This window comes from Schistocerca cancellata, chromosome 3 (assembly GCF_023864275.1).
Source record: "Schistocerca cancellata isolate TAMUIC-IGC-003103 chromosome 3, iqSchCanc2.1, whole genome shotgun sequence".
Lineage (NCBI taxonomy): Eukaryota > Metazoa > Arthropoda > Insecta > Orthoptera > Acrididae > Schistocerca > Schistocerca cancellata.
This window is the reverse complement of record NC_064628.1, coordinates 16,602,935-16,622,607: the sequence shown is the minus strand read 5'-3', so window position 1 is coordinate 16,622,607 and position 19,673 is coordinate 16,602,935. Positions and strand designations below refer to the sequence as shown.

The 19,673-nt window shown below is 44.2% G+C and overlaps 1 protein-coding gene across 1 annotated transcript in view; it reads left to right on the top strand.

Moving 5' to 3' along the window:
* LOC126175362 (dipeptidase 1-like) overlaps positions 1-19,673 on the top strand; it is a 761,174-nt gene that overhangs the window by 404,392 nt on the left and 337,109 nt on the right. Inside the window, exon 5 of the mRNA XM_049922122.1 lies at positions 15,758-15,842. Within this exon, the coding sequence (XP_049778079.1) occupies positions 15,758-15,842 (85 nt within the window). The remainder of the gene's footprint in view (positions 1-15,757; positions 15,843-19,673) is intronic.

Genomic DNA, 19,673 nt, shown 5'->3' with positions numbered 1-19,673 from the left:
GGCAGTATCCCGGGCAACCACAGTCGTAGTCCGATCGGGGGATGCGTGGGACGAGCTGGCCGTCCCCGACAAACCCCCATCCGGACCCCCACAGTGATGCCCATTGGCAACAGCCTCAAGCTGTGTGACCGAAGCCAACACTGCCTGAAGCTGGGAGCGAAGGGATGCCAACTCAGCCTGCATCCGAACACAGCAGTTGCAGTCCCTATCCATGCTAAAAACTTGTGCAAAGAACGTCTGAACTAATCTACAGAGAGCTCAAACAAAACGACAAAATTGAAGCGGTTATTAAAATACAAGATTGCCTAGTAAATGCAGTAATGCTGCCACTTGTGCACTGCTGACACACTGCTCGGCGGCGGAAGGAGACTACGCGATTTAACACTATTCGAGTACTAAAACGTGATGCTACAACTCTCAAATACTATAATACACCCGAAATTTATGTGGTAGAGCTAGGAGTATACGACTTGCTGCTGCAGCTGCTTATCCAACGGCGGCAGGGAGCACACTGACTGACCAACCGACACTGGCCGTTCAAAACGAAAACAGATGACAGACGACTACGCGAATTTACACTATTCAGGTACTAAAACGCGATGCTACAACTCTCAGATACTATAATACGCCCGAAATTTATGAATTAAACAATGCAAGTACCAAAAACACGCAAAGAAATTAAGAATTAAACTATGTAACAAATGAGTGAGCTAGGAGTATACGACTTGCTGCTGCAGCTGCTTATCCAACGGCGGCAGGGAGCACACTCATGTACGCAACTTATGTACGCAACTTAGAGCCCACATTTATTGGACATTTTTTCTCGTTTTTGTCTACACTACGAGCACTGAAACTTACCAGCCCTACACTCTTCGCAACACAAGAACAGGTACATGTATTCAACTGTCAGAGGTATCAGAACGGATTTCGTTTATAACTTTCGACTCGTTCGTTTCCGGTGCAGGGATCCTTACTTCAACTTAATACATTTCTCCATCATCCTACAAAGTCTGTAACATCATCATGTAATAACCCAGTGCATACGTACATTTACAGATACCCCCGTCTATAACTTTGACGCTCTGTAGTCTCGTTGGATGAGGTTTCCGGACATGGGTTCCTATTCAAAATACCGTGTACTCACTCCCCTCTACAAGTCCTAGAAGTCTGTAACGGGAACTTCGGACCACCCTGTATGTTCGATCACTATAATGTGACACGAAATAGGAACGCGGTGTCGCAAGCGACAAGTGTAGAACGCCGGCGCTAGGGAAGAAACTGTCAGCCAGTCCCCACTACTCGGCATTCGGCGAGCATTCGTGCAGCGGTTGCAAATTGCCGTATGCCTGGCGCCGCCTTAACGTTAAGGTTCCGGCCGCGCTATTACGAGCAAGCAGTCGCTTGGAAAATTAAAGAAAGATTGAGCGCGAGGCGGCGCTGCATCGCCCGACACCTGCGGCCCACACAGCTCCAGTACCTGTTCTGGAGGTGGGGGACTGCCCTGCTTGTGCCCACAGCAGCGGCAGAGAGCGGCCTCTGCACATTTGCGCCGCTCGGCCGTTTGCCGCCGACGCCGACGCCGACGCCCACGCCGCAGCCGGCGGGCGCAAATGAAGGACCGCCGAGATTAACGCGCGCCCACAAGTGCTCTCCTCTCATTCTTTTATTGCCGCTGTTTCTCTTTTCCTCTCTGTCCTCCCTCCCCCTCTCCACTGCGCCCCTCCCTCCCCCCGCCGCACTGCGCTGTCCGTATGTCTTTGTCCCTGCTCCCTCGCTCGGACTGCCGCTCTGGCGGCAAGAATCTCGGGGCGGGCGGCTTTTTCGGCCCTTTTGCAACCGTTCCAGGTTAACACCCCGGCGCATTCCGCGGGGCGCTAATTTTCTCTCGCCAGCCCCCGCCGCCTGGTAGCTCTCCGCACTTAAAAACCTTCCGCCTACCATCAAGCGGAGGAAAAAATTACGACGGCGCTGTCTGCGTGTTTTCCGTTACGTTACGTCAGTGCGGCCCGCTGAATGTTGCTGCGTCGGCTGTTCCCGGCGGCCGACACAGCGCGCCCCCTGCTGGAAACAACCGCGACCACTTTCTTTATAACTTGACCTACTTTTATTTCTTACACGTAACCATAAACACGGCTTCCTAGAAACTTACGTGCAACGCAACGCGCCGTTCTTTGCAGACATCGTGCTCATAACTTCGAGGAAAGCTACAGATTTCATCGAGTATCTATGGCATGAAATTCCAAACTCAGGGCTGTAACTGTGATGATTTATTGAACGATGTCCCAACCCACTAATAGAGAAGACAATGATAAACTCTTTTTCTGTCTTTTTCTTGTTAAAACTGAAAAGTAATTGTTTTACATATTGTGCACGTTATTTAGATCGTTGTTTTAAATAAATGATAATTATTATATTATGAAATTTTAGAATCTTGAATATGGCTCTTAGCAGTAACCGTATGTCTTGAATTAACAAAATACACGGTCAATTGGTTGCGATTTTTATTTAGACTTGATCCAGGTTTCGATACCACTAGGGGTGTCTTCTTCAGAAGAACAAGGAGATACTTGAATTACTTAACGTAAACTGTGTTACGTGCATCACGATCTGAGGTGCTCAATTAACATACAGGCAATATAATTAAAATCCATTAAAGTTGTAAGATTAAAAACACGTATGGCTATTCTGTTCCATAGCCATACCTGTTTTTAATCTTACAACTTTAATGGATTTTAACTTTGCACCTGTACGTGAGCCGACCACCTCAGACCGCCAATGGATGTAACATGTTTTACGTAATGTTGAAACGTCCCCTTAGAACAATTTATACAGGACTGTGCTTAACCTGACACACAATATTATTTAGCGCAACGCAATCTGACTTTCAAAAATCCCTACAAAAGAATGGCCCTGACTAACATTAAACTATACCTTTCACAAATAACTTACCTCACAAAAATCTTCATTACTCGAACTACTGCAATACAGCGAGCACCACTACTGCCAGCTAAATAACAGATTCAAACTACGGAAGGCACTAACTACTGATAGGGATAGTTAGCAAATGAAAGATATTAATAGAGAACAAACAATGTATTTACCTTAACAGTCATAATATATATAGCAGTTCATGACAAATTACAAAACTCCGCCATCTCTCTCCCCACATCCACCACTGCTGGCGGCTCACCTCCAACTGTGCAACGCTACGCGCTGTTCACATCCAGCTGCCGCTGCCTAACACTACAATGGCAGACAACAATGCAAACTAGCCACAGGCTGCACACAGCACAGCCAGTGATTTTCATACAAAGCGCTACGTAACGTTGCCAATAAGAAAACATAAACAGCCTACTTACATAGCCCCCATGCTCCCCTCAAAAAATTTTACAAAATATTTTTGGGCAGTGGCCAATAATGATTTGAAAAAATTTTTCATAATTACAATAACAAAGATATCAAATGCACACACTTATTTATACAATGTTGGTCAAAAGCTAAAATTTTCTCACAGTCCATAAAGATAGTCCTGATCATTCATCACAGTAAAACTGCCGTTTCTTTTATCAAAGTCTGAGCAGTAAAAGACAATGCACACGGAAGTAGTGGATGTCCATGCAGTCTTGAAGAAGTAGTGTTGTCCTTCCAACAGAAAGACAGTGCTGACTCTTGACATGCTGACAGGTAATGGGCCACAACAGAGCAAACCCACAGCAGAGTAAGTCGACGTTTTGAAGAAGATTGGTAGGTAGGTCACCACAGAGCAGACCCACTGCAGTCCTTGTAGAAATAATGGTATTGGTGAGTCAGCAAAGGTGTAGACCCACTGCAGTCCTTGTAGAGATGGCCAGCAGCCATCTGTTGTGACTGTGCAGGTGCACAATCACCATCGAAGAGTCTTGCGCACAATATAGCAAGTCCATGAACCACCACTTGTGCACTCACAAAGTTTTTTGGAATTGTCCTTAGAACCAGCAATGCTGTTATCCAGTCCCTTGCTGAATTAGTAACACACGTGCAAACACTAACAGTCCCAACTTCTCACATATTGTGCATTACTATGACCAACAGAAATATGTGCAGTGAAATGAATGCTTACAAGTTACTTAATTTGATGAACTGGTGTCAATTACAATTTTATAACATAAGAATACGATTACAAAGGTACAAAATACACCATTAAAGAACATAACAATACAAATAACATTTGTAGTACAGGCTTTACAAAAGAATAGAAATAAACATATACATCAGTGTTATAGGAATTATGACATAAGTACATACATAAACGATCAGAATAATTTTTGAAACATCAACTTTACACATGTGAATTAAAACAGAACAGAATACATAATGTCTAAACATCTTTACAAAGCAAATACCATATTATTAATGCAAAGTATATTTGAGGATAACAGTATTCCTCATCATAGTGAATGTAGCTGAGTATTAGAAAAATTCTACAACATAAGTGTTATCAGATAAACATATAAAGACAGGAAGAACATAATTACACATGGGTACCCAAACACGTAGTGGGATAACACAAAAGGAAAGGACAGGGTTTGTTTCATTGCAGTATTTTGCAAACAAAACTTTCTTTGCTTCTTGGAGATCTCCCTTCATTCATCATTATTCCCAAAAGTCCTATCTAAGCCTGCCTTCTGTATTCTGTTCACATCCTCTGTCAAAAATAGTTTTTCTCCACTGTACAGTCATAATATACACTCCTGGAAATTGAAATAAGAACACCGTGAATTCATTGTCCCAGGAAGGGGAAACTTTATTGACACATTCCTGGGGTCAGATACATCACATGAACACACTGACAGAACCACAGGCATATAGACACAGGCAACAGAGCATGCACAATGTCGGCACTAGTACAGTGTATATCCACCTTTCGCAGCAATGCAGGCTGCTATTCTCCCATGGACACGATCGTAGAGATGCTGGATGCAGTCCTGTGGAACGGTTTGCCATGCCATTTCCACCTGGCGCCTCAGTTGGACCAGCGTTCGTGCTGGACGTGCAGACCGCGTGAGACGACGCTTCATCCAGTCCCAAACATGCTCAATGGGGGACAGATCCGGAGATCTTGCTGGCCAGGGTAGTTGACTTACACCTTCTAGAGCACGTTGGGTGGCACGGGATACATGCGGACGTGCATTGTCCTGTTGGAACAGCAAGTTCCCTTGCCGGTCTAGGAATGGTAGAACGATGGGTTCGATGACGGTTTGGATGTACCGTGCACTATTCAGTGTCCCCTCGACGATCACCAGTGGTGTACGGCCAGTGTAGGAGATCGCTCCCCACACCATGATGCCGGGTGTTGGCCCTGTGTGCCTCGGTCGTATGCAGTCCTGATTGTGGCGCTCACCTGCACGGCGCCAAACACGCATACGACCATCATTGGCACCAAGGCAGAAGCGACTCTCATCGCTGAAGACGACACATCTCCATTCGTCCCTCCATTCACGCCTGTCGCGACACCACTGGAGGCGGGCTGCACGATGTTGGGGCGTGAGCGGAAGATGGCCTAACGGTGTGCGGGACCGTAGCCCAGCTTCATGGAGACGGTTGCGAATGGTCCTCGCCGATACCCCAGGAGCAACAGTGTCCCTAATTTGCTGGGAAGTAGCGGTGCGGTCCCCTACGGCACTGCGTAGGATCCTACGGTCTTGGTGTGCATCCGTGCGTCGCTGCGGTCTGGTCCCAGGTCGACGGGCACGTGCACCTTCCGCCGACCACTGGCGACAACATCGATGTACTGTGGAGACCTCACGCCCCACGTGTTGAGCAATTCGGCGGTACGTCCACCCGGCCTCCCGCATGCCCACTATACGCCCTCGCTCAAAGTCCGTCAACTGCACATACGGTTCACGTCCACGCTGTCGCGGCATGCTACCAGTGTTAAAGACTGCGATGGAGCTCCGTATGCCACGGCAAACTGGCTGACACTGACGGCGGCGGTGCACAAATGCTGCGCAGCTAGCGCCATTCGATGGCCAACACCGCGGTTCCTGGTGTGTCCGCTGTGCCGTGCGTGTGATCATTGCTTGTACAGCCCTCTCGCAGTGTCCGGAGCAAGTATGGTGGGTCTGACACACCGGTGTCAATGTGTTCTTTTTTCCATTTCCAGGAGTGTATATAGCAGTTCATAACAAATTACAAAACTCCGCCATCTCTCTCCCCACATCCACCACTGCTGGCGGCTCACCTCCAACTGTGCAACGCTACGTGCTGTTCACATCCAGCTGCCGGTGCCTAACACTACAATGGCAGACAACAATGCAAACTAGCCACAGGCTGCACACAGCACAGCCAGTGATTTTCATACAAAGCGCTACGTAACGTTGCCAATAAGAAAACATTAACAGCCTACTTACAATGTATTTCAAGCAACTCCATGTTCTTCTGAGGAAGATACTCTGAACACTGTCGAAACTTAAAAATAAAAAAATTGGCAACTGAATGGCTGTTTACTTTATTAATTATGAAATTCTGTTCAGTTGTAACATGTGCACAGATTTCAGTTTCGTGTTTCCCATGTGTATAAGAATACACACCATTCGTCTTTTACAACTGCGTGGTTGCTACTGTCATCAACGAAACTCGTTTCGCCTACTCGTATTGTATATCATCAATGTTCTTAAAAGATAAGAGATATAATTGTTTAAACATATATATTAGCGTTTCCTGGCAGCACACTTAGGTTATTTTAATATTTATAGTGATAAGATAACCTAAATATCCAGCTAGGGAGCACTACATATCTCATAGCAGTAACGCATACTTACACAAAAAACTTTTTCTACATTTTTATAGATTATAGGTATGCCAAATGAGAACAGACGAAACATGTTTCATTGAAGACAATAATACAGTTTTAGTTGCAAAAGACAGGCCGTTTGCTGTGTATGGGGTTTAAACTCGGCTAGCATCTGTTATCGCCAAACAACAAGTGCTCAAAGGAAACGAGAACAGCGATCTCACTTCTAATTTTGATATTTGGTGAACATGCGATGTGGTTAGCAAATAATGAATAGAAAACACGTTGCACGTTGTGCTCTTAAATATACACTCTAACACTTCTGTAAGGAAAAGACGACGGTGGTACATTCGAAAAGGAAACTACTTTGGGTACGGCAAATCGCATCAAGGTTTACCTATAATATCGGGTGTGGAAGTGGTGCAATGAGAAGAGTGATAGTTACAATATTTCATGTTTACAATACTTTGCGTCCTGGTAATTTTTGTGTTAGATGTCTCTGTCCACAGGTCTCTATTTTAGGGTAAATTTTTTTGGCATCTAGGCACAGAGTCCCTGCTAAAATGAATTACAGCGGTACCAAATGTAAATGGTTGCATAGTTTCTGCAGACAATACGCTTCTAATTGAGACTGGACGATCTAAAGCACAGACGGAAGGCGGGGCAAAGACTGCAATGGAAATGTTATAGAAATGGTGTCTAGACAATAAAGTAAAAGATTGCTGCTTGCAAAATGGTCCGTATACTGCTAAAACGAATATCTGTGACGAGAAATCCTACGATTAGGATCGGGACGAGAGTCTACTCGAAGAGTCGAATAATACTTCTGTTTGTGCATCATGTTATACACGAACCAAAACTTTGTACCTCATGTTAAAAAGTCAGCCATAACACAGCCGAGACTGCTCGGAGCGGTGCTGCGTGTGGTATGGGGTCAATCACCTGGGACTTGGGGTAGTGGTCGAAGACAACATGACAGATTTCGAATATGAGGACATTATTGAGGACCGCCTTGCTTGATATCTTCCTAACGGTGATAGCATCTTCCACCAAGACAACTCATCAAAAGGGCAGAATCGTGCTAATGTGGCTTGAGCAGAGTGGTAGTGAACTCACGTTGATGTCTTGGTCCCCACATTCACCTGATCTGAAGTCGATGGAGGACATACGTGACACTATCGGACGTCGGCTGCGCGACCACGAACTACCGACCTATGATTTACGGGAAATGCGTGACCTGCTAGCAGACATCTGGTGCCACATTCTTCCAGGAAATGTACCAGGGCTATTTTGAATACCTGCAATGCAGAATCACTTTTGTACTGCGTCTAAAGGCTGATAAACGCGGTATTAAGTTGGTGGACATAACGTTTTGGTTCATCAGTGAATACCACGCAGCGATGACCGTGATAAGTATCGAATTTACATTCCTTGTCACTGAATAAAACACTTTTCTCTCTTGCACTGTGATGCAGGTTATTCACGCTCAGGACTCCTGACTTTACGTATAATAGCTTCTGCTGTTCTGATGCAACTCCTCAGTCACTGCTCTACGCCATGTCCCCATCGGAATAGCGTTGCCAATAGTGCAAGACGGCGACATTACAATCACAGTGCAAGGCCATTGAATGGCAAGCATAGTGATCGTTCAGAGCACAGTTTTCATGTTCTAGTTCCTGTTGGTTTATATTTATATTTGTGGCTGCCAGTTCCTCTTGGTCTGTGGCTGTAAATTTCTAACATGTTATACAGCTTTACCTTCTTTGAGAATATAGTTACGAGTTACGAAAACGAAATATAAGTACGGCCATAAAGTACCTTACATCTGGTTACATGATAGAAGATCTAAAAACGTATTTTATTGTCCCATTACGCTTATAACTGTCTTACGAAACTGATGCACCATTGAAAACAATTCTTAAAGATTAGTATCAAATGCCGCTTACACGATACAGTAAGTGTGTTACACTGTGTAACGTGCGCGTTGGGCACACGATACTCCTTAAAGCCTGCACTATGGTAAGTTGACGGGCTTCACCTTATGAGAAAGGATTTTCGTATAGATATTGACCGCGTGTACCTGAATGGAGGCGAATCAGACTTACACCCACTCTGTAATAACAATGATACGTCAAGCAAGTTCGAAATGCAACTACACATCAGTACGGACAAAAACAACACAGAAGATGCTACCAATTTGTTAATAATACGGTCGCCAGCCTAATTAGGCATTAACTGAGTTTCTTCCCTCTACAAGTTGATGTACGTTCATGCAAAACAACACGTAGTAACACTGCATAATATGGTAAATTTTAGAAGCAGAAAATCTATTGAACTGATAATTTCACTTTCTCTACTGATATGGATAAACCATAAATACATAACACTACACTATAATGTTTACTACAAAACTTCGTACTGTCTATTGATCTGATTAAAATCGGGCATAGGTCACCCTAGCAATAGCACTTTCGAATCACACACACAATGTCACTTTTGATAAAAATAAAACACTGATAAGTTTTGGTTTTTATATTGCCTTTAACTTTGCTGGTCAAATCAGTTTAGAACACTTCAGAATTCAAATGAATAAAAAGAAGGGGGGGGGGGGACCCTGAAACTGTTATGATCACTGTATTAAAAAGTTTGATTACTGAAATCATTATGTGCTCAAGATTTCCAATATATGAGTTAGTACTCTTTTCATCTTATTTCCTGCTCATTTAAATACCATTATATCTGTCTCGAAATAATTAAACTTCATTACTAAATCAATATCAAAATTATCTTCCAACTTTGTCAGACCTTCGTTATCCATCTAATGGTTCAATAACAAAACAGTTCAATAAACATCATTCTAACATAGCTAGGTCTGCAGGTAATTATTATTAACACAAAATTTGATTTTTCATTTCGGGACACTTGGATTGCACAACATTTGGAAAGGACCCTGTCTAGGTTAGTTGTGTGGATAATTAAATGATAGGACAGTTCTGGTAAAATTTAAGTTGTTATTGAACAGTATGGAACAAAAGTAACACTGGTCCATGCGAATACAGTACTAAAAGTTTCAACCTGTTGGTATCGATGCGGCGGTTGGCAAGCGGCGAGATGGCGAGGCACAGAGCACACATACAACCACAGCTATGGCCCTTGATGTATCGGCACTTTATTTCTTCATAGCGTCGCAATACTTTTCCATTTAGTGCCTATGGAATTTTGCCATGCTGTATGGGCGTTGGAACGGCATACCCGAGGCTCAATGAAACTAAGTCTTCCAGAAGAGCCTCCTCGCTCCAGAACGTGTTGCTCAGACCAATGCCCAACTCCGACTACTACTGCTGAGCCCGTTGTGCCGTGCGGTGTCCGCGCGCATTTTCCCGCGCTCGCCTGCCATCCACCTTTTACCGCTCCTTTACAGACAGAGTATTCACCCGAGGTTTTGCATTCTACATATCCTAATGCATTGCCTACGTATGGACCAGACGCACAGTTACAATTTTAAACATCTTACAATAGTTTCAACGTTTCTTACATTTCAATTCTGTTACAATATTGTTTCACATTTGACATAAACATTAATATTCACATCAAAATTTGTTTACAGTTTTCTTAACACAATGACATGAAACAAAAAAAAAAAAAGAAATGAAATCAGAACATCGATTACACTAATTTATCGAAAATCAGAAGAAAAAAATATTATATGTACAATAGTACAGCGTTCTTGTCGTTACAACTGGGGTTACAAAATTCATGAGATAGGAGCTATGCACACATACAGCTGACACTAGTGTAGCGCACACAAGGTATAAAAGGGTAGTCCATTGGCGGAGCTGTCCTATGTACTCAGGTAATTCATTTGAAAAGGTTTTCGACGTGACTGTGGCCACATGACGGAAATTAAGAGAGTTCGCACGCGGAATGGTAGTTGGAGCTGGACGCATGCAACATTCCATTTCGGATATCGTTAGGGAATTCAGTATTGCGAGATCCATAGCCTACAGAGTGTGCCAAGAATGCCAGATTTCAGGCATGACCTCTCACCACGGACATCGCAGTACTGGACGGCCTTCACGTAACGACCGAGGGCAACGGCGTTTGCCTAGTGTTGTCAGTGCTAACAGACAAGCAACAATGGTTGAAATAACCGTAGAAATCAGTGTGGGACGTACGATGAACGTATCCGCTGGGAGAGTGCGGCGAAGTTTGGCGTTAACTGGCTACTGCAGCATCCGGCGCCTCTCCTGGGTTCGTAAACTTACTGGTCGCACCCTACACGACTGGAAAGCTGCGGCCTGGTGACATGAGTCCCGAATTCATTTGGTAATGGTTGATGTAGAGTTCGAGTGTGGCGTAGACCCACGAAGCCATAAAGTCAAGTTGTTAACAAGGCACTGTGCAAGCTGGTGAAGGCTCCATAACAGTGTGGACTGTGTTTACATGGAATGGACCGTGTCCTCTGACCATCTGAAACAATCATCGGTGGGAAACGGTTTTGTTCGGCTGCTTGGAGACCATTTGCAGCCACTCACGGAATTCATGTTCGCGGACAACGATGTCGTGTCACCTGGTCACAATTGTTCGTGATTGTTTTCATGAACATTCTGGACGTATCGAATGAATTACTTGGCCACCCAGGTCGCTCGATGGGGATCCTGTCGTACATACGGAACATGACTGAGAGGTCGGTTTCGGCAGCGACGAAACTTTTGCAGTATAGACGGCTAAGGAGGCAGCGCGCTCAATATTTCTGCAGGGGCCTCCAACAACTCGTCGAGTCCATGCGACGTCGAGCTGCTGCACTACTTCGGGCAAAAGAGATGCGACGCGATATTAGTGGTTTCCCACGACTTTTTTCACCTCAATTTATAGGTTATGACAACTTTAAATTGCAGTTTTATGTTATCATCTACAAATTCCTCCAAGAAATAGCACAATTTTTCTATTAGTAAGCAGTAGGGTACCTTCTTCAATGTCCTTAATTCCATACAACGGGTATTACTTTGCCTTAATTTATTATACACTTGGTTGTGCGTGTAGTTTTGAATATGAGAATACTTCTTTAAATTGTGTAGATGAAACTTCTGATATTTATTTTTTCGTATGTACGGTAGAAACGCGTTTCTGTAACAGCTGACATGAGCCTCTAGGTTTCCTATAATACATAATACTTATTTTTTCGTCCGTAGAATTAATATTTTGGGTATGTTACTTGCAATTTTTTCAAACTGAAATTCTTATCTTGTAACTAATTCAAAATGAGTGGTCAACTTTCTTGAGAGCGTGTCAGTTGACGTGCAGAGCACAGACTCCTTCGTGGGTAAACTATTTGGTTTATTTGCCAAATAGCTTGCGTGACGATCTGGAGAGTTTTTGGTCTCGGTATATTGCAAGGATACTTTTGTGATTTGCATCGTGAGAGCCTTGTATATTATGAAAATTCCAAGTTCATTTACTCTTCACTACATTGTTTTTAACTGTCCGGGGCGACTCCGGGATTTTCTAATATTTTAAATTTAAGCCAGTCACATGAAATTATGTATGTAATTTATCTAGAGAGTTTACTTACTTATTTATGCATTTATTTCACCTGCTTTCTTGCTTCTAGTCAGACATCGTTAGTGTATCAACATTACATTTCATATAGTACATGGCAATATTAATGATAATACACTCTAAGACGAAACAGACGATGTACCACGAGCGAATCATCCGTATGCGACGAAAATAGATAAACGTGACGTACAGTTATAGACAAACAAATGATTACAATTGAGGAAAATTGGATGAATTTTTCAAGAGAAAGAGGTTCTCAAATTGAGAAAGACAGAAACTCATTTATCCACCTCTTCCCCTTATGCAAGCAGTTATTCAGCTTGGCGTTGACTGACAGAGTGGTTGGACGCCATCCTCGGGGATATCGTGCCAAATTCTGTTCAGCTGATGCGGCAGATGACCAAAATGCCGAGCTAGTTGGAGGGCCCTGCCCAAAAGGCTCCCAACGTTGTCAATTGGCGAGAGATCAGGCGACCTCCCTGGGACAGGTAGGGTTTGGGAGGCACGAAGAAAAGTGGTCGAAAGTCTCGCTGTCTGCGGGTGGATATCATCTTGCTGAAATGTAATCTTGGGATGGCTTACCACGAAGCGCAACTAAAAGGGGCGTACAATATTTTGGACGTGCCGCTGTGCTACAAGGGTGCAGCGAATGACAACCATAGAGGTCCCGATATGAAAGGAAACAGTCCGGTCGGTATCCAAACAGTCTCCTGCCTGTGGCGTCTCCAAACACTTCTTGAGCCTGGAATCTCATTGACTGCTGGAGTAGAATTGTCTTCAGTGATGAGTGCTACATCGAAATAAGCCTCGATGGTCAGCGAGGAAGTGTTTGGAGACAATATTTGAACCTCCAACAACTCCTTGTTTTCTGCTTGAGAGGTATGACTTGATCTACTGCAAAGCATTTTCCATGGTCGCTAATCGTTTTGGTTTACAGAGCAGTAGAGAGTCGTTTATACTATAGAAGCGTTTCTGAACACTCAAGAAATGCCTGGAGCGGTATTGATCAAATAAGTCATTTCTGGCTTGTATAATTGCTTTGTATTCGGAAAGTCGGACTGAATTTTTATGTAATGGTTTTGAAATTATGTATCTACTTATCAACAATATTTTTGAACATGTTCCAAAACCTAGGACGTAAGATGGTGGGGGAGTAATATCACGAGCCCTCGTTCGAGTAGTCTTATGTTCAGTAGTAGTTTCACTCCTGCATAAATGGACCATCTAGGAAGCATCCTCCGTCCAACGACCGATTTGTTATTGGAGACGGCGGGTTTGCTACTGACGTGATGAAAGTAGCATGTCGCATATGTTAACTTTTAGCTTTTTCCGTGTTCTCATGTTTGCTCACTAATCCCTGGCCAGCGCCAGTATCTCAGTCGAGATGGATAGTTTGAGCGACATACACTACTGGCCATTGAAAATGCTCCACCTCGCAGATTACGTGCTACAGACGCGAAATTTAACCGACAGGGGCAAGTTGCTGTGATATCCAAATGATTAGCTTTTCAGAGCATTGACACAAGGTTGGCGCCGGTGGCGACACCTACAACGTGCTGACATGAGGACAGTTTCCAACCGATTTCTCATACATAAACAGCAAGTGACCGGCGTTGCAAAGTGAAACGTTGTTGTGATGCCGCGTGTAAGGAGGAGAAATGCGTACCATCATGTTTCCGATTTTGATAAAAATCGCATAGCAGCCTGTCGCGATTGGGGTTTATCGTATCGCGACATTGCGGCTCGCCTTGGTCGAGATCCAGTGACTGTTAGCAGAATATGAAATCGGTTGGTTCAGGAGGGTAATACAGAACGCCGTGCTGGATCCCAACGGCCTCGTATCACTAGCAGTCGAGATGACAGGCATCTTATCCGCATGGCTGTAACGGATCGTGCAGCCATGTCTCGATCCCTGAGTCAACAGATGGGGACGTATCCAAGACAACAACCATCTGCACGAACAGTTCGACGACATTTGCAGCCCGCATCTCGTGGTCGTGCGGTAGCGTTCTCGCTTCCCACGCCCGGGTTCCCGGGTTCGATTCCCGGCGGGGTCAGGGATTTTCTCTCCCTCGTGATGGCTGGGTGTTGTGTGCTGTCCTTAGGTTAGTTAGGTTTAAGTAGTTCTAAGTTCTAGGGGACTTATGACCACAGCAGTTGAGTCCCATAGTGCTCAGAGCCATTTGAACCATTTGAGCCGACGTTTGCAGCAGCATGGACTATCAGCTCGGAGACCATGGCTGCGGTTACCCTTGACGCTGCATCACATACAGGAGCGTCTCTGATGGTGTACTCAACGATGAACCTGGATGCACGAATGGCAAAACGTCATTGTTCCGGATGAATCCAGGTTCTGTTTACAGCATCATGATGCTCGCATCCGTGTTTGGCGACATCGCAGTGAATGCACATTGGACGCGTGTATTCGTTATCGCCTTACTGGCGTATCACCCGGCGTGATGATATGGGGTGCCATTGGTTACACGTCTCAGTCACCTCTTGTTCGCTTGTGTTTGTACGTACCAACTAGCAATAAGATTTGCTTCCTGCAGTCTTCGTTATGAGCTACGAGTTTTGAGATAATGGGGTAGGATTTAAGATGTTCTTTTTGTGGTATGTTATGTCCGTTATCGATTCAGATTGTCTAGAATTCGACATCTCTACACATCATAGCAGAACAGTAGATGAGCTGCATAAATTTCTACCTGTTCATTTAACAATTCTTGATATGTTCTGAAGTGTTTCGAATACTTTGTGGAGACCTTGTTTGTTATGCAGTGGTACAGAATGCCATGTGGTTAAAGCATCAGTAACCGTGTTATTGCACGTAATATGGCCTTCGTTTTGAGTTGAGATACTCAGTAGTTTCAGAACGATCTCTCTAAAGTATATTTACGTACGTTGCCACTGTTAAACCGATAGCTGAGATTTCATGATTCTGCTTAACGTCCCATACGCTCGGAGACGTTACAGATTTAACTGTAATATAGGTTCTACCATGATAATTTGCCTTCAGCAAACGTATTTATTTGCACAGAGTGGTTTGTACAGCTGCCACTCATTTATTCTTCAACAATATGATTACTAGCGTCTTTGTGTAGGTCTCTCATGTTTCTAAAGGTAAGTTGCATCGACATCTTCACGGCAGCTAAAGATGTCTCAGAATCGATGGATTTGTTGATAGAAAAATTGATCATTAAAGTATATTTAAATATTCATTTAAGCCCAGAAAATTAACCGTTACACGAAGTAAGTGATGTCTGTATTAACCGGCTGTTAAAACAAAGACAAGTAGCCCTAAAATTGTGTGTAGACATTCTTTCATGTTGTCAGAATTGTAGCAACAGACAGGGCACTCACACGACGTTGTGGTGTGCGCGCTGCGACATGTTCACTGACGGAGGGCGGCCGTTCTTCTGTTGCCAGGGCAGACTCGTCACTGGTTGACGAACCGAGCGAGTCCGTGCCCGCAGACCACTCCAGCCGCGGGGGGCTCACCAGCTTCGGAAAGGTGAGTACACTACACTACACTACACTACACTTCAGTACAGTACTAGCCGGCGCTCTCACGCTCCGTAGGCAAGTGTCGCTCCGCCAGGTGAAGCAGTAGCCGTGGTAACACCGGAGCAAACTCCAATGCCGGCGACGTTACAGGGTATCCAGATGTGTATTTGTTTGCGCCACGTGCTCTACACAGCCTCGCGCTGTGGCTACCGTCTCGTAACAACATGATGCGAGGAAATGAATCAGTGTAATCGTACGACAGTCAGATGTGGTATCTCGAACAGGACTACAATTGCCTTCATTGACTATCTTGCTAGCATGTATGGGTACATGATGAATTCGTTCACCGATATATTACGCCACGACGTTTTCCCACGCTGTTAGGTTTGACAAGTCAGGTAAATTTCTGTAGTAGACTGTAAATTTTCTCTTACCACCACCATGTTCTCCGATTTTAGTTTTGAAAGGCATTTGTTGAAAATGTCAAATGAACGTTCTACTTGAAGTCGTGTAGGTTAAGTTAGGAGCAAATAAGTTTCCCACTGTTTTCAAATCTATAGGTAGTACAGAATGCAATTCAAAAGCCCAGGTCAATGAACGTCGTACAGACTGTTGTTCAAAACTATTTATTTTAAGATTACTCAGTTTTCCATGGAACACATGTTCTACAAAGACAAGGTTTTATTTTAATTTCACAATTTCTGACCCTATTTTTTGGTTTACCTGTAATGTCTACCTACAGTTCTCATTGCTCATGGTCGGTACGATACATCTTCGTCCGAATTCAGTTAGGCATACAGTTACTTCTTACTGTTTCGAGAATACTATTTTGAATGAAGCTATCCAGTAACGACTGACGACCAGTCCTCATAGATTTATTTCTGCTAATGCCTTATAACATGCTGAATTTAAATGATGTAAAAGAGCGTGTAGTCAATTGGTGACCTAATATCGTTATGTTACACCGAGTGAACTTAATGTGATAGTTAACAGTGTTTAATTCCATGTGTAAGTGTCTGAGCCAAAATAATGAAATTAAATGTATACTGCAGCTTGAAAACGGTCAAGGTGTGCGCGTAGAATATCCCCACACCTTCACTCAAACATGCGAAAATCAAAAGCAAGGAAATTTTGTGACATTAACTACTATTCCCACAAGCATGTAATATCAATGTTATTGAACGACAAATGTGTATCTACCCACGCACGCATCAGTTGATCAAAATATACTTACGAGTCCAAGATACACACCTCGCATAACAAACCAACCCCTAACACGTGTACATCAGCTGTCCATTCCTGATACCGCCTGGGCTGCGGTTCTTGGCCAGTCAGAACAAAACGTATTCATGATGCGTTGACGCACACTCCATAATTACAGTTAAGGTTTTCCAAATCTGTTCACTTGACAAAAATATTTACTTACTACGTGAGAGACCAGAATCTGAAACAATAGTAGAGTGTCTGGGCACTGCTGTACAAATAATGAGCACAATTTTAGGGAGAGACGTGGAGTAAACACCACATTCATATGTTGGTACTGTTGCAGCGACAACGTTGTCGTTGGTCGACAAATTATAATATCACGAGAGAAATCATATTTTATTTAAAAAAGAACAGAGGCAATAAATTACTTTAACAAACGAGAAGCTGATTCTATGTAGCAGTGTTTTTCAACATTTTCTGTTTGGCTGTACCTCATCTCGTTGCGCGATTCCGAGATAGTTTGGCTACTATGACTCACGATGCTGGTGTTTGATAATCCTGCGTTGCCTCCAGGTTAGTGGTGTATCTTGTGCAGAAAATGATAAGACTTCCGTACTGACATAGCTGTCCATGTGTGGCTGATGTTGTGAAACTGAAGTTTCTGAGTGTTAACAATCTGAAATACGCGGTACCGGTGTATTTGACGAGTATTTTCCGTGGTACCATGAAACAGTTTCATTTCAGATATTGATACGACATAGTTCAAACACGATTCACATCAGAACACAGTCCTCGAAATGTTCAAACATAAACTGTGCTTTCGCTTTGTTTCATCTGTGATCCACTATTCGCTTCCATTGCACTCGAGTAAAGTGTCTTACGAGGTGCATTCAAGTTCTAAGGCCTCCGATTTTTTTTCTTATTAACTACTCACCCGAATTCGATGAAACTGGCGTTACTTCTCGACGTAATCGCCCTGCAGACGTACACATTTTGCACAACGCTGACGCCATGATTCCATGGCAGCGGCGAAGGCTTCTTTAGCAGTCTGTTTCGACCACTGGAAAATCGCTAAGGCAATAGCAGCACGGCTGGTGAATGTGCGGTCACGGAGAGTGTCTTTCATTGTTGGAAAAAGCTAAAAGTCACTAAGAGCCAGGTCAGGTGAGTACGGAGCATGAGGAATAACTTCAAAGTTGTTATCACGAAGAAACTCTTGCGTAACGTTAGCTCGATGTGCGGGTGCGTTGTCTTGGTGAAACAGCACACGCGCAGCCCTTCCCAGACATTTTTCTTGCAGTGCAGGAAGGAATTTGTTCTTCAAAACATTTTCGTAGGATGCACCTGTTACCGTAGTGCCATTTGGAACACAATGGGTAAGGATTACGCCCTCGCTTTCCCAGAACAAGGACATCATCATTTTTTCAGCACTGGCGGTTACCCGAAATTTTTTTGGTGGCGGTGAGTCTGTGTGCTTCCATTGAGCTGACTGGCGCTTTGTTTCTGGATTGAAAAATGGCATCCACGTCTCATCCATTGTCACAACCGACGAAAAGAAAGTCCCATTCGTGCTGTCATTGCGCATCAACATTGCTTAGCAACATGCCACACGGGCAGCCATGTGGTCGTCTGTCAGCATTCGTGGCACCCACCTGGATGACACTTTTCGCATTTTCAGGTCGTCATGCAGGATTGTGTGCACAGAACCCTCAGAAATGCCAAGAGGCGATCTGTTCAACAGTCATTCAGCGATCCCCCAAAACAATTCTCTCCACTTTCTCGATCGTGTCGTCAGACCGGCTTGTGCGAGCCCGAGGTTGTTTCGGTTTGTTGTCACACAATGTCACAATGTTCTGCCTTCATTAAACTGTCACACCCACGAACGCACTTTCGACACATCAATAACTCCATCACCACATGTCTCCTTCAACTGTCGATGAATTTCAGTTGGTTTCACACCACGCAAATTCAGAAAACGAATGATTGCACGCTGTTCAAGTATGGAAAACGTCGCCATTTTAAGTATTTAAAACAGGTCTCATTCTCACCGCTGGCGGTAAAATTCCATCTGCCGTACGGTGCTGCCATCTCTGGAACGTATTGATAATGAACGCGGCCTCATTTTAAAACAGTGCGCATGTTTCTATCCCTTTCCAGTCTGGAGAAAAATGTCGGAGGCCTTAGAACTTGAATGCACCTCGTAGTTTCTCAGCGGATACAAGTGAAGCACACATTTCCTAGTTTACCCAGTACTAACCACTGTCTACCTGCAGTTCACATACATCTTCTTCTTCTTTTGCGTGTGCCTTTATCTCGCGGTTTCGCAGGGTCGGCATGGTTAGGGTCGTATCTGGGAAGGTGAAGGTCACCCCGTATCCCCTGGGACGGAATCAGTGCACGCCCAGCTGTCTGCATCTAGTGCAACCCACGGAAGACTGCGAACGTGTTCAAATGTCGGCGACTCGTGCAACTGAGGCGGGACGTGGGGACCAGCCCTGTATTCACCTTGTGTGATGTGGAAAACCGCCTAAAAACCACATCCAGGCTGGCTGGTCCAACAGCCTTCGTCGGTAATCCGCCGGGCGCATTCGAACCGGAGCCGGAGCGCCTACCCGAGGCCAAGAAGCAGCGC